This window comes from Halichoerus grypus, chromosome 4 (assembly GCF_964656455.1).
Source record: "Halichoerus grypus chromosome 4, mHalGry1.hap1.1, whole genome shotgun sequence".
Taxonomy (NCBI): Eukaryota; Metazoa; Chordata; class Mammalia; order Carnivora; family Phocidae; genus Halichoerus; species Halichoerus grypus.
Window position 1 is genome coordinate 71,292,725 of NC_135715.1, and position 14,551 is coordinate 71,307,275.

The following is a 14,551-nucleotide window of genomic DNA, read 5'->3' on the forward strand; positions in this document are numbered from 1 at the left end:
TTTGCTGGAGGTGAAATTGCCCCGCCCTTGCCCGGTCCGGGCTAAGTAATCTGCTCGGGTTTGCTCTCCAGAGCTTTTGTTCCCTGCAAGCTTTCCGTACAGCTTTGGAGGATGAGAGTGAAAATGGCGGCCTCCCAATCTCCGCCTCGGAGTAGCCGAGAACTCGGGGCCCCGCTCCTCAGTGAGCCCCCAGAGAAAAGCCGTCAGTCACTCCCGTCTCCCCGGTCTCCGGCCGCACTCTGTGCTCACCCTGCCTGTGACCGCGCGTTTCTATCTCTGGCACCCGACCCCGTGTGGAGTCTCCAAACCCAGCAGATCCCTGCGGTGCACTCCCGCGCCGCTCCTCCCCGGGGAGGAAGGGGAGTCTCCCCGGATCTGCCACTTGTTGGGTCCCTGCTGGAGGAGCAGTGGCCCGACTGTGCCGCGGATCACGGTTTATGGCAACTCCAAGCTGAGAGCCCACACCTGGGCTCCATCTCTGCAGCCGGCTTCCCCGCTCCGATACCTGGGAGCTCTGCCGCACTCAGGCACCCCCGGTCTTCCTGTGACCCCGAGGGTCCTGAGACCACACTGTCCCATGAGGGTTCCACCCCCCGCTTAGCCACCAGAGTGACGTCCCTCAGACTAGCAGACTTCTAAAAGTTCGGATTTTGTGCTCCGTGGCTCTATCACTTGCCAGAAGCGGCCAACGGAGGCCCCTCCCCCGCCGTCTATTCTCCCGAATATCGCCTCAGATTCACTTCTCCGCACGTCCTACCTTCCAGAAAGTGGTCGCTTTTCTGTTCAGAGAGTTGTTGCTGTTCTTTTCTTCAATCTCCTGTTGAGTTTGTAGGTGTTCAGAATGGTTTGATCCCTATCCAGCTGAATTCCTGAGACCAGACGAAATCCAGGTCTCCTACTCCTCCACCATCTTGCTCTGCCTCGAGAAATGAGGATTTTTAATGTAATGTTCCTAAGCTTTCCTGAGTCATATTTATGCCAGACTCATTGGTGCTCATTATCTCAGAGTAGAGTAAAACCAGTTCAAACTAAGCTTGGGAGTAACAGTAGATTTTGAAAACTTGGGGCGACTCTCTTGCTGGTGGCTGTTTACAGGTCAGGAATTAAATCTAGATGGTGTGTCTTATTTCCTGGTGGTCAATGGAGATTGAATTTTATTGTTTTTATGAAGAGTGCCAGCTGATGGTCTTTACTGTCTTGGGTTGTCCTCCCACTTTGGGTCCTGGTTATAAGGACTGTGCTGTCCCCAGCCCCTGGAGCACTGCCTCTGAGGTAGAGGGCTGCAGGTCTGGGGCATGGCTTGCTCTTTCATTTTATCAAAACCTAGAAACAGCTTTCTTCCCTTTTTTTCCAGCCATAGATTTGTATTTTCGACCATGGCCATGTAGTCTTGAATGAAATTGCTTGTCTCTCTGAAATAATAGAGCATTTCCCAACCAAACCACACAGCATGGAGAGCTTCAGCCTGCAGTTGATGGCAGTTCTCACCACACTGGGTTGTGATTTTATGATCTGGTCTCCGTGACCGGCTGTAAATGCACCCCTGAACCTGGAGTCTGTCTGTGTCTTGGTCTGGAAAAGCGATGTTATCCAGCAGTCTGGCTGGTTCCCTGCGGTCTTTGTCTCTTGCTACCTCTGGCTTTCTTACCCAGAGTCCCGTGGACAGGGAACACGTGTAGTAAGTGTAAAGGTACGTCACAACATGGAAACCTGCTGGGAAGGTTTTGTTTCTTGGTTTCTCGTCAGGTAGGATGGAAACCCAAAAATAACATTGACTTCCACAAGATAAACGTTTAGTTCTCTTATGTCAACATCTGCAGGTGGTCGGTCTGATGCATTGCTTTGGTGGGCCAGGAATCTAGTTCTTCCATCTGATGGCTTTGTCCATGACCCACATTCCCAACATCACTCCAGGGTCCAGGATGGCTCCCAGCAGCAGAAAGGAAATGAGAAAAGGAGAAGAGCAGCCTCCCTCTCCACTTCATTCCCCTGATGTTTCTCAGGAGATGTATGCACTGTGTCTGCTTAAATCAAGGGACTACACCTTGTAGCCGGAGAGTCTGAGAAATATACCGTCTTTATTCTTAGCGTTCCTACGTCTGGCTAAAATAACTAAGTTTTATTACCGTGTGGAGGAAGGGAATATGGCTTTTGGGGACAACTGGCAGTGTATGTCAGGTTGGCAGATGGAAGTTACAAGAGCAGAGTCTTGGTGCTGGATGCTTTCCACTGATGCAGTGGGAAAAGACCATGCAGGGGAGAGGACACCCCCCTCACCACTGTGGATGCTCCCTATCAAGTCCTCACCCCGGGCTCGGGGAGGTGGTGACCACAAGACAGCTTTTCCTTCCTTCTTCCCTCTGCCAGTTACCCTCTTTATTAACTCCTGGGTAACCGGCTGAGTGGCATGCAGAAGAGTCGGTCAGCCTGGCTGCAGGGGAAGGGGCACTGAGCTAAGGTCTGGCTTCAGGCTGCTCTGTCGCCACGTGATGTTTGCCAGGTGGGGGCCGCGGCAGCCCCTGAGAGCCTGCCTCCCCATTTCTTGGTGTGTCAGTGGCTAGATGCCAGCTGGGCACAACCACCACGTCCAGGTAACGGGCCAGTGACTGATTTACATAGAGAGCCTTTACAAAACATTTCTAAATGTTTTGGTTTGAGGCCATATAGAATAGGTTCTATGACTGTTTCATAGTGAGGCGCTGCCTGTGAGAGCATAATACCCAAGTTAAACGTCAAATTTAATTTTTTGAGTAGATAATGTTTTCTCACGGTTCATTAATCATGATGTTATAAAAAGGTTTATGCTGAGAATTTCTGTTTCCATTTCATTCTCCCACCGCCCCCCATGGGTAATCATTTTTATTATTTCTGTGTGTGTAAGCTTCCAGCTTTTATTTGTATAAACACAAGCAATTACAAGTATATATATTTATTTTGTATATTATGTATATAACTTATGTACATAATTTATGTGTATAGTCCGTCTCTTCTTCCATAAAAAGTAACATTCTCTCTCCACTCTTCTGCACCTCGCATGTTTCCCTTACTAGCATATTCCACAGGGCTTTTCCTACCGGTATCTTTTCCTTTGTTGCAATATGGGGGTCCCGGCACCCATGGAGCGATGGTGACCCAGCTGGAGGAGCACCCACAGTTGGTTACCATAGTCGGTGGCTCCGGGAGTTTACGCAGGGACAGCCCTTTCCAGGTGGCTCCCCTTCCATCTGATTCCTTCCCCCATTACAGTCGTGAGGAGCAGGGGAGGATGCCCTTGTTTTGTTCTAGCTCTCCATAGTTCCCTGCTTTTATTGTTATTCCTGCTTCACCTGGCTGTGCGGCGAGGTGTGCTCCAGCCCTAGTCCTCTCCTGCAAGACCTGCCTCTTTCTGCGGTTTAACGTACGTAACGTCAGTCCTGACACTCATTTATTCTTCGCGGCTCCTCCATAGCCCTTGTTGCTGGAGGGCTTGCGGAGGCAGGTAGGCACCTGGAGGCCTTCCACACCTGTCTGTTTGTCCTGGCAGGTCAGGGGAGCTGGGCCCAACTCAGGGTCTTGGCGAAGACCTTCCCATGTTCCAGTTGTGGTCAGAAGTTGAAAGGATCTGCCGGGAGCCCCTCTGAAGGCATCTTGAATACGAGTCCCCGTCTCCCTCATCCCCCTCTCTTGAGCTATTTGACTGTCAACTGTTTTGTTGTAGACTTTGGCCTAAAACTTTTTATAATAGGAGTCAGTTCACCAGGGCATCTGTGTTCTTTGTGATTTATGGATGCGGTGGGCGCATCCTGTGCCCTGCTGATTGACGTGTCCTGGGCCACCATTTTTGTACTTGGATTGTGGGTAACTTGCCTTTGAGTATGGCAACAACTTTTCCTACGTCTCTCACTTGTGTGTTTCTTGGGGTTTTCCTCACATTGCTGCTTACTGAACTGCAATGAATCCCAGATTAAGGACCTCCTTCATGCTCTGACTTCCAGATTCCGAAACCAAGGATCCTCTAGAAATCAGTACAAGGCTCAGTCCTCATTAAGAAATAATTGGGACCAAAGTGGCTCTCTGTTTTATTAGTCAGTTGATAAATCCCTCTAAAAGCAAATTGGGCCAATGAGTTGCTAACCCAATTAACATCTGTTTATAGGACTAGAATATTCTATATGGCTCTTCCTAGGAAGTCAAGTGGTCTGGGGCAGGTTGCCCTGCAGAGCTGGGCAGTTGTCAGCCTGTTGAGTTAGGAGGGGCAATGGAGAGGTGGTGACCATCCTCTGGAAACTTGTGACAGAAAGCCTGGCAGCCAGCAAAAGGAATGGCTGGTGAGGGAGGAGCCAAGCTGTCCTTCTGGACCTGTAGTTCAGCTGTTTTTCAGGTGGTGGCAGAGGACCAGGGTGTATGCAGCTTAGAATCACTTCATGATGGGCAGGGCCTGGAGTGGCCATCCAGAATGCAAGTGGCGGCTGGCCACAGGCTCTGTGTGGCTGTTCTAGGCCTGGACACGCTGTTTAGAGTCACAGGTTCCACTTTGTTGGAACTATTTTCTGAACCTTAAAGGATTTCTGGAGTTGACAACATGTGTTCGGCTGTGTATTCATTACTTCGGCAAATATGTACTGAGCCCCACCCATGTGCCCGAGCCATGCTGGGCACTGGTCCCCACCCATATAGGCATCCCTGTTTACCATGTGCATGTGAGTGCTAAGGACATGCTTTTGTTGACTAGAAACATTCACTTTCCTTAACCTCAGTATCTCTGAAAATGCTTATTTTGAGACTTGAGTTACCAGTAAATATGGGAGACTTTTTGCATTGTGCCCCTGGGGTGGGGGCCATGCACCCATTTGGCAGCTCTGTGTCCTAAAGTATATGTTCTTTGTTTGACAGTCCTGGGGGAGAGGCCTCACTTGTTAGCTTCGTCCCTCTTTCCTCTGGGACACCCTGTCTCATAGTCCCTCCCCCCTCCCCAAAGCCAGTATTCGGGGTGCTTCTGGAAAGGGCTCAGTGAGTGCCCTTGTGGCTCTGGGCCATGCAGAGCAGGGAGGCCTGTGGCCTACGGGGTCTGGTGACAGCTCCCTTGGGGATCATTTACTAGGCCTCTGGAGCGCCCCAGGCCAGCAGTGGCCAGGGGCCTGGGGGTGGGGGGCCACACATGACTGTTTGAAGCAGCTTCTCTTCAGGACTGTGAAGTGGGTGTTATGCTCTTTGGCTCTTTTTTTCTAGTGACACAAAACAAGGGACACTTGGTGCTGGTGGATTCATGCCCTTTGGATTCTCCGGTGTCCTGTCGGGGGCAGCGACCTGCTTCTATGCCTTCGTGGGCTTTGACTGCATCGCCACCACAGGTACGGCGCCCGCCGGCCGAGTGGGCCGGGGCTGCGGGGCCTCCTCTCCCGTCAGGCAGGCTGGGCTAACTATACCCACAGGTTGCTCTTTTCCCTCCTGTGGGCCTGTGCTCGCTGCTGCTCCTTCACACATGGGTAACGTGTCGATTTGTAGCTTCCTGCTAATCTTTTCCCCCCTTTATCACTTCCCCAAGTGGCCGTGCCTGACAGGAAAGTCTGCATCACGAACATGACTAACCGTTGTGCTGCTGGGATGGGATAATGACAGCGTCGCTGCAGCCCGATTTCATATCTGGGCGTCATCCGGGAGAAATGAGGCCATTGAAAATACTGTTATCCGGGTGCTTGAATAGGCTGGGCTCAGTCGGGCCTCCTGAATTTTCTCTGCCAAAGGAAACAAGGCTTTTCCTTGGCTGGACCAGGGCGTAAAGGCCGAGAACACCATCCCTGGGCGTTACGGGTCCTCCAGCCCGTGTGCGGAGGGCCGCCTGTGGTTCCCAGAAGCCCGAAGACCCTGATTCCCGTAGGGCTGAGCACGTAGGGGCGCCATTTGTGGGTGGCATGGGCATCTTGTGGGCTCGTGGGGATGCCCCTCACTGTCTTGCCCTCCGGGGCCTGACTCCTTGCTGTTTCTAGGTGAAGAAGTCAAGAACCCTCAGAAGGCGATCCCCGTGGGGATTGTCGCGTCCCTCCTGATTTGCTTCATCGCTTACTTCGGGGTGTCTGCCGCCCTCACGCTCATGATGCCATACTTCTGCCTGGACAAGGACAGCCCCCTGCCCGACGCCTTCAAGCATGTGGGCTGGGAAGGTGCCAAGTACGCAGTGGCCGTCGGCTCCCTCTGCGCTCTTTCTACCAGGTGAGGCCTCTGAAGCTCTTGGGAGGGTACGCTGTAGTAGGCCATGTGAGGCCTGACACACAGGAGAGCTGCTCATCTCGCTCTTTTCCCCTGAAATAGAACCAGCACCCCAACCCCGATGATGTGGTTTCTCCTCTTGTTGTTAGCAATCATCCCATGAGTTGTTATTGATATTTTCATCCTGAAGCCTCTGAGGCCCACTTTCTGACATCTGCTCATAAAGGGTCTGGCTTGCTGTCCCCAACCTTGGCCCCTGCCCCGGGCCACCTCTTTGAACACTGTATTTTGGCCCTTTGTTTGGCCATAACGCAGAGGCTACCTTGAAAAAGGGAGTAAATGCCTTTTTTTTTTTTAAAGATTTTATTTATTTGAGAGAGAGAGCGAGAGAAAGAGAGCACAAGCTGGCGGCAGGGTGGGGGTGGGAGGGGAGTAGGGTAGAGGGAGAGGGAGAAGCAGACTCCCCACTGAGCAGGGAGCCTGATGCAGGGCTTAATCCCAGGACCTTGGGATCATGACCCGAGGTGAAGGCAGATGCTTAACCAACTGAGCTACCCAGGCACCCGGGATTAAGTGCCTTTGAATAAGAAACATTTTGCCCCCGATATTTGCCATTAGCCTGTACATACAGGAAATATTTGCTAAACATTGATTTACCACAGAGAAATCCTCATAAGCCCAGTGATGCTTTTATTTTCTGTTTGATTTAGCTAGAAATACTGTGGGAAGAAATACAAAATTTCCCTTTCATAAAAATTATGACTAGATCCCATGCATGTTTATGTTAGGTTATGCCATTCTTTCACTGAGTACATACTCACAGTAAGTGCTTTTTCTGGGGTTGATGCATTGAATTTTGTCTTCCAGTCATGGGCTTCACCTAGTTTGGAGGGTGGCAGTTCTTGGCGAGAAGTCCAGGGCTCCCTCTCGGTGGTATGCCGTATGGTATACCCCATACTGGTCACGTTATGGTGCCCTTCTTCCCGGGGGGCTAGTGTCACAGATGCATTTTGCCTTTTCCTCCCATCTAGTCTTTTAGGTTCCATGTTTCCCATGCCTCGAGTTATCTACGCCATGGCTGAAGATGGACTGCTATTTAAATTTTTGGCCAAAATCAACGATAGGACCAAAACACCAGTAATCGCCACGTTGACCTCAGGTGCCATTGCTGGTAAGAACTGAAACTAATCCCACATGCCAGTATTTTAATAGTTGAGTTACTAGTCCCTAGGGAAAAATACCTTGAATTGTGTTGGAACAACACAAGTGAGAAGTTGGAACTGGGCTTTTTAACTTTTGGTTTTCACCCTTGGAACCTGGTTTCTTGCAAGGTAACCACCCTTTTGACTAAAGGTGGAGGCCAGCTTTACACAGGATGTGATGGAATTCTCAAAAATTTTTGAATCCTTTTATTATGATTACCCTCTCATTGGATGGAGCTTGGAACACACACTGTCCCTTCAGAGTCATTTGTATTTCCCCTTTTCTGAATGTTCCTGAGTAGACTTTGGTGGGATGACGTCTTCTTGCATGGTAACAAGCCAAGAGACTTTTTGTTAGTACTGGAAATTCATTGTCCGTGTCTCTTAGCCTGTGGATTCTCAGGGGAATGAGAATCCCTTAGGATCAGTGTTTTATGAAACATGCTACCTGTTCTCCAGGAGACATTGGAGGGGTTGCTGGGGAGGCCAGTTGCTGTAAGTTTATAAATCATGGCAGGCTCAGAGGGCATTTATCTTATCAAGTATCAGGTTCCCCACCAAGAGGACAGTTTTGACAGCCAAAATCGGTACACAAAGAACCCTTGGAGCTATGTGATATTCCAGGGGCCCCTGATTAAGAAAAGGGGAGCATCAAAGGAAACTGACGTGCATACGCACTATGCTATTGGTTTTCTATATTTTCGCCTTTAATAATTGCCCCTCCTAGCCCCGAGAGACAGGCATTATCCAGCCCATTGTACAGAGAGGTGAAGTGAGGATGTACACCCACACCCAGGAGATCTGGCTCTCGGTTCCTGGTTTGTTTTTATGCCAAAGTGGCTGGCTCCTTCCAGGGTCTTTTTGGGATATTAGGACATGTGATACCAGTTCAATCTGCACCACAGAGACTAGTCAAATAGCCATTGGTAAGACATTTGACCCTCTTAAGTGAATGAATTGTTGTTAGTAGTATCTGTGCCCTTAGCAAAGTGTGCTTATGTTGTGGATTAATGTTATATAATGAAAGAAAGCTAGTTTTTCATTATTTAACAAATTCGTAGTGTAACTGTGCATTCTTGACCGTGATCTCAGTGGTCAGGTTAAGGGACACCATATGTCAGAATATGACCAATATATTTAAGAGATTAAGGAATGGGAAATAGTAAATGTTCTTTCAGGATTTACATGTAATTTGATCATATTAAAGACTTGACTAATTCCCTTCCTGTGCTGATCAAGGGAGCTCAAACTATAATCTTTAAAGTGACTATAAAATACATGCATTCACCAAACCAGGGATTTACTCTTTCCTTTCATTTGGCAGGAGTGGTAAATAAGTATTTGGTTTTCTGAAATCACCCCACATGGAGAAAGTTTGGCTTGAGTTTCTGTGTGAGTGGGAACGTAGGCATCTGTGGCATGCACAGTTGGATACTATTCTAATTATCCAGAAGGCCCCGCATTGCTCTTTGATCCTGTTATTTACCCTCAATTGAAATTTGTTTTAGTTGGAGTTAATCTATAGGGGCTTGAGAAATATTTGTGGAAAAGTAATGGTTTTGTGTTTCTGTTTTAACTTGTGTTGATGGCATGTGAGGTGAAAATATCCCAAAGTAGATGTATCCAAGTTATTTTTTAAATGGGAAACTTGACATGTGTACCCAAATAAATAGAGATATATACTCTCACAAAAATTACAAAAGATTTTCAAATAAGCATGCATGTTGTATATTTTTTTTAGTGGGGTCATGGTAAAGGTACTGATACTGTTTGGAAATAACACTGCTTTCCATGCTCAGCTGCCTGGGTTAGGAGCCCCCGTGAGTCCTCCCAGAGCCTAGACTTGACCTCATCCATCTGCTCATCACTGTTGCCTACTGTTGCCTATCTTGGATGATGCACTCAGGGAAGCCAGAGACTATCTGGTCTGCCCTGTTTGATGGTGTACATCTTTGATGGTCTACACTGACCGGCATACTCTCAATGAGTGCCAGATGGATGATGAATGTGTGGGTAGATGATGGATGAATGGATGGATGGATGGATGGATGGTTGGTTGGATGGCCGAATAGATGGATAGGTGATGGGTGATGGATGGACAGAGGATGGATTGATGGACGGATGGATGGATGGATGATGGATGGATGGTGTGTGGGTAGATGGAGAGATACACCTAACTATGTATGAGTCTGCATGGTGCAGAGAAAGACACGCTGGACTCAGAGCCACAAGAACCTAGTTGAGAATTCCAATTCTAGCTGTGTGACCTTAGATAAGTCTCCCAACATGTCTGACTTCAGTTTCTCAATCTATAGTGTAGGGAGAGCTTGCAAAGTTGCCATGAGGATCAATAAAGGTCATGTTGATGAAAGTGCTCTCTATATAAATGTTAATTATTATTACTGTCTGCTGAGAACAGTGTATGTGATTTAATCCTGAGCGTTTCTTCCCTTTAAGCAATGTCACAATGTCTTTCCATGGAAAGGGCTGGGGTGAGGAAGCAAGAAAAAGCAGCTCCCGCTGTGTGCCCTGGATCACGGGTGGGTGGTGGTTCTGGCTATCTGTGATAGTGGGCCATCCTTGGATCCTGATGCTTATCTCCTCCCTAGCTGTGATGGCCTTTCTCTTTGACCTGAAGGACTTGGTGGACCTCATGTCGATTGGCACTCTCCTGGCTTACTCTTTGGTGGCTGCCTGTGTGTTGGTCTTACGGTATGTATGGCTCTTCTGGGTTCCATGATAGAAACGGAGATGCACCCTGTTAGCCTTTTAAAGGTTCAAGTTAATGATTTATACGGTGTAAATTTTAGGTTGTTGATAGATAGTTCCTTTGAGAACTGCCCTGGAGAGGGTGGGATTTGGTGGTTGAGAGCCTAGTCACAGAGAACATCACTGAAAAGAGTCAGGGGGCTCACCTCTCACTATCATGTGCCCTCATTTTTCTGGCGGGATGTTAGGAGGAGAGAGACCGGTTCTCAGCCCACCTGTTGGGCCTGGTCCAGGGAACAGAATTTTTGAAGGCTTAGGGTAATGATTTCAGTTTGGTCCATGTTCTTAGGTTGGAGGGGACTAGGGACTAGTCCTGGTGGGAACTGGGAGAATGCCAGTTGTGTGAACCTTAGGGTAGTGTGCTGCTTTGGCAGCAGCACCGCACTCTACAGCCAGGAGGAGGCAGTCCCAGTGTGTGGCATGGAGTGGCCAACGTGGATGTTCCGTGAGACTTCCCAGGCTCTGGCGGTTTTAGCCTCGTGGAGACCAGGCTAGCCCCTTGGATGGCCGGAAGAAAGCAGCTCGGGGCCTAGGCTTGGCGTCCTGGTGTTCTCGGCTGCCCTGGTGCCCCCCTCCCCAAGCACGCCCCTGGGCTCCAATTTTCCTTTGCTCTGGAAGGGCGGCTCTGCTTCCTCACTACCAGGAGAGGCTCAAGGGTGCATTTATCATGAGAATATGGAGTCATGGAGACTCAGTGGTGGCCACCTGGGAAGAGCCTTGTTACTTCTTTCCGGGTATTTATACTGGCAAGGTCATTTATTTCATTTGTTCCGTTTCGAATGTGCTTAGCACCTACTCTATGTAAAACTTGGGTTGAACCTCCGTAGTGGCTGTGTAGCTCGGCTAAAACTAGTTTGCTAGTTCTGTGACCACTTATTCCTTCCTGAGGGCTCGACACTGGAATCTTTTCTGAGGTTCCCCTCACATTCGTAATTGACCAAATGCTGTTAACATAAATCAATCAGTAAAAAAAATGGTTAAATATCTTTATGCTCACTCTTAGATTATATGCAAAATAATTCAGAAAGCACTCTGTTTTTGGTAGCTGGTAGAAAAGATTTGAGCTCTGTTCATTTTGGGTGGGAAGATAAGGAGGCTCGTTTAAAATGAATGCTTTACTTGCAGGAAGCTTATGTCTTGGAAATCATGCCACAGGCTCAGTCCTTTAGCCAGCTCTATAAAGTTATTTATTCTAAGGCATTTGGAGTTTTAAAATAAATTGATCCAATTAAGTCTCACAAACAGAATTTCTCAAATCCGTCAGCCTGCAGACACATTTCTCTGGCTCTTGGCACCAAATGGGATCCTAATGTTACTGCTCTCTATTTCTGTTTGTACTTTTAGCTCCCTTCAGCCGTAGTTTTGTTGGAAGTGGCCTAATACTGTAAGCATCCAAGGGGTAGTGCTACTTCTCAGAGCAAGAGAAACCATCTTAGGACATTTCTCTGGGCTGGTTCATGGGGAAGGTCAAGTTGCCTCAAAGCAGAGACCCCAAGGAGGGTGTCGCCCAGAAGCAGGAACAGAAAGAAGGCGAGAACTCAGGTCTCCTCCTCTGTACCTACTTTGCCAGAGAATGCATCAGTCTGACCATCTTCTTCCCATTTTATGCCTTGTGTCCTGGGCAACTTACCTTCGAAAGCTTACTAAGAACTTGAGTTAGTACGTGTCCTTTTGCCTAATGAAAGCACATTATGATGGTCATACAATACATTTCTTTACAGGTATCAGCCAGAGCAACCTAACATGGTATACCAGATGGCCAGAACTACCGACGAGCTAGATCAAGTGGACCAGAATGAACTGGTGAGCACCAGTGATTCCCAGACAGGCTTTTTACCAGAAGCGGAACGGTTTTCTTTGAAAACCATACTCTCACCCAAAAATATGGAGCCTTCCAAATTCTCCGGGCTAATTGTGAACATTTCAACCAGCCTCATAGGTAAGAGCCTGCCCTTCCCTGCAAGGTGTTTGGGGGTCCTGCTTGTTGGTGTTGCAGGGTTTCTTGTCAAGGGTGGTGGAGGCAAATGCTGGAAGGGATAAGCACCTGTCTTGCTACCGGACTGTGATGTAAATTATTCTGCCCTTATGGTAGTTGATGGCGGCAGAAACGGAGCCTCCCTCTCCACGGGTTTTGGGGAAGACTGAGGGTATCTGTGGGGATTTGAAAAAAAATTGAATTGCACCCCTCTCTCCCTCCCTCCTCCTTAGCAATTCTTATCATCACCTTCTGCATTGTGGCCGTGCTTGGAAATGAGGCTCTGACAAAAGGGGAGTTGTGGGCAATCTTTATGCTCGCCGGATCTGTCCTTCTCTGCTCCCTGGTCACAATCATCATCTGGAGGCAGCCTGAGAGCAAGACCAAGCTTTCATTTAAGGTGAGCAGCTCTGCCTGCAGGGAACCTCCTGGTAGGTTCCTGTGGTAGGAGCCACAAACCCCGGCACTCCTGCGCCCTGTGTGGGCCCTGCCAGGCCGGGTTGTCTGGAGGGGAGGGGCTTGCCGGCCAGCCTCAGGGACCGTGAGGTGCAGACAGTGCCTGCTGAGGGGGGACCCGACCCTGGAAGAAGGCACCCCTCCCCGCCCCGGCTCTCAGGTGTCCCGGCGCAGCTCACTGCGGGGGCAGCTCATGCATGTCCGCCCAGCATACGTGTCCGGCGCATCGCCTTACCAAGCCTTGGAGGTGATCGAGGCGTGTGCATTTTAGATTCACAAGTAATGAAGCAGTTCACTGTTGGAGATAAAGGGGAAGTCCCTCTTCTAGCCCCTTCTTTAACAGGAAAATAGCAAGAGGGGAAAATCAGAGTAGAGCTCACTTTGGCACTTGGTAGCTTAGAACCAAACTCCCACCTATTAGGGTTTGCCCGCGTGGGTGTGCGGCTGTGTGTATGTATGTGGGTTGGGGTGCACTCACTTTCTCCTCCCTGTATAAATAGCGCAGTCCATCTGAATCTCGGGTGGGGGCTTTTCCTAGGTCGTTTTTGCTAAATGACTCAAAGGCGCCGTCCCCCCGCACTCCATCCCCTGCAGACTTGACACCACCACCCGCCGTCTTTGCAGGTACCCTTCCTGCCGCTACTTCCTGTCCTGAGCATCTTTGTGAACGTCTATCTCATGATGCAGCTGGACCAAGGCACATGGGTCCGCTTTGCAGTGTGGATGCTGATAGGTACGTGAAGTCATGGGTTTCACTGTGACGGCATCTCTCGGAGGCCCCTCCACCCCAGTCCCCGAGCCTGTGCCATGCAGCTCATTTGTCTTTCCTGCAACTTGGCTGATTGCCTAGCCTCTTTTCCAATCTCAAAACATAATGAAAACACATGTAGTCCGCAGTTTCTCAATAAGGAGGTCCTAGTAGATCGTGGGTCCCCCCTCCCTTTAAGATACTTTTATTTTAATAGCTCTTGTCTGAACTAGTTATGTCATTGCTAGAGTTGAAGGTAATGAGAGCGAGGCGATGAGTCTGCTGTTGACCAAGCACCAGTTCATCTCCCCCCACAGGGGAAAGCCTGGGCCGTGCCTCCCCAGCCCAGCCAGCACCTGCCCACTGGCCCATGTGGGAGGTTAGGGGGTCACCGTTTGGGTGCTGGTCCTTTTGTAGGCTGCCCATGACCCGTCCCCTCCCTGGGTATCCAACCCCAAGAATTGCAGGAAGTGGACTCGGGCTCCTTCCTCAGTGCTGATGACCAGGGAGCGGGCCTTGCCCCTCACCCCTCAGTGTCGCTGACAAGAGCTGTAACCCCAGGACTGTGTTTCTGCTGAAGCCCTCAGCCCTGGGTCACCATACTTGGGGGCAGATAGCTGCCGCCTTGAGATCCTTCTCTGCAGGCCCCACATTGTCTGCAGAGTGTGGCCTGAGGCTGGTTTGACAGCCATCCCCGGCAGAGCCTTTCTGTGAGAGAGTTGGCTCAGCGTGTGCAGTGGTGTGTGATCGGTATACATTGCTCCAGACTGGGGTGAGGTGCTCATTCCCTGCTGGACGTGGACGACACCTGCTTCTAAGCGCCCCAGATGTGAGCTCCTGGGCTCCACACTGTTAGCTTATTTCCAGGACTTTTGGTGGCTGAGCCCTTCCTTTGAGGCCGGCTCTCCTTGTGTCTCTGGCACAAGGGTGGCCTCAAGGCCACATGGGCTGTAGTCCTTGAGTGGATGGTTCGAAGCTCAGATCTCTGTGCCCCACCACAGACCTTTGAAGCCCTGGACACTGGAACGGACTGAACTCCTGGGTCATACACACTTGCAGGCAACTTGAGTGCCACCTCCCGTCTGACAGTCACATATGTAGAGAAAACAGAGACGGTGGGGACTCCGGAGGCCTTGCGAATAGCCTGGGGAGCCGTGGTGCCCATTGGAAATCCCACCCTGGCAGGGAACCGGACGACCCCACCAGTGGCCATGG

At 49.7% G+C, this 14,551-nt stretch overlaps 1 protein-coding gene across 9 annotated transcripts in view; it reads left to right on the forward strand.

Annotated features, from left to right (window-relative positions):
- Positions 1-14,551, forward strand: part of SLC7A1 (solute carrier family 7 member 1) — an 86,035-nt gene that overhangs the window by 66,031 nt on the left and 5,453 nt on the right. For all 9 annotated transcript variants that reach the window (XM_078070511.1, XM_078070510.1, XM_036080407.2 and 6 more), the window contains 7 exons: positions 5,209-5,330; positions 5,967-6,189; positions 7,218-7,357; positions 9,998-10,100; positions 11,879-12,096; positions 12,366-12,532; positions 13,213-13,321. In XM_078070511.1, coding sequence (XP_077926637.1) covers positions 5,209-5,330; positions 5,967-6,189; positions 7,218-7,357; positions 9,998-10,100; positions 11,879-12,096; positions 12,366-12,532; positions 13,213-13,321 — 1,082 coding nt within the window. The remainder of the gene's footprint in view (positions 1-5,208; positions 5,331-5,966; positions 6,190-7,217; positions 7,358-9,997; positions 10,101-11,878; positions 12,097-12,365; positions 12,533-13,212; positions 13,322-14,551) is intronic.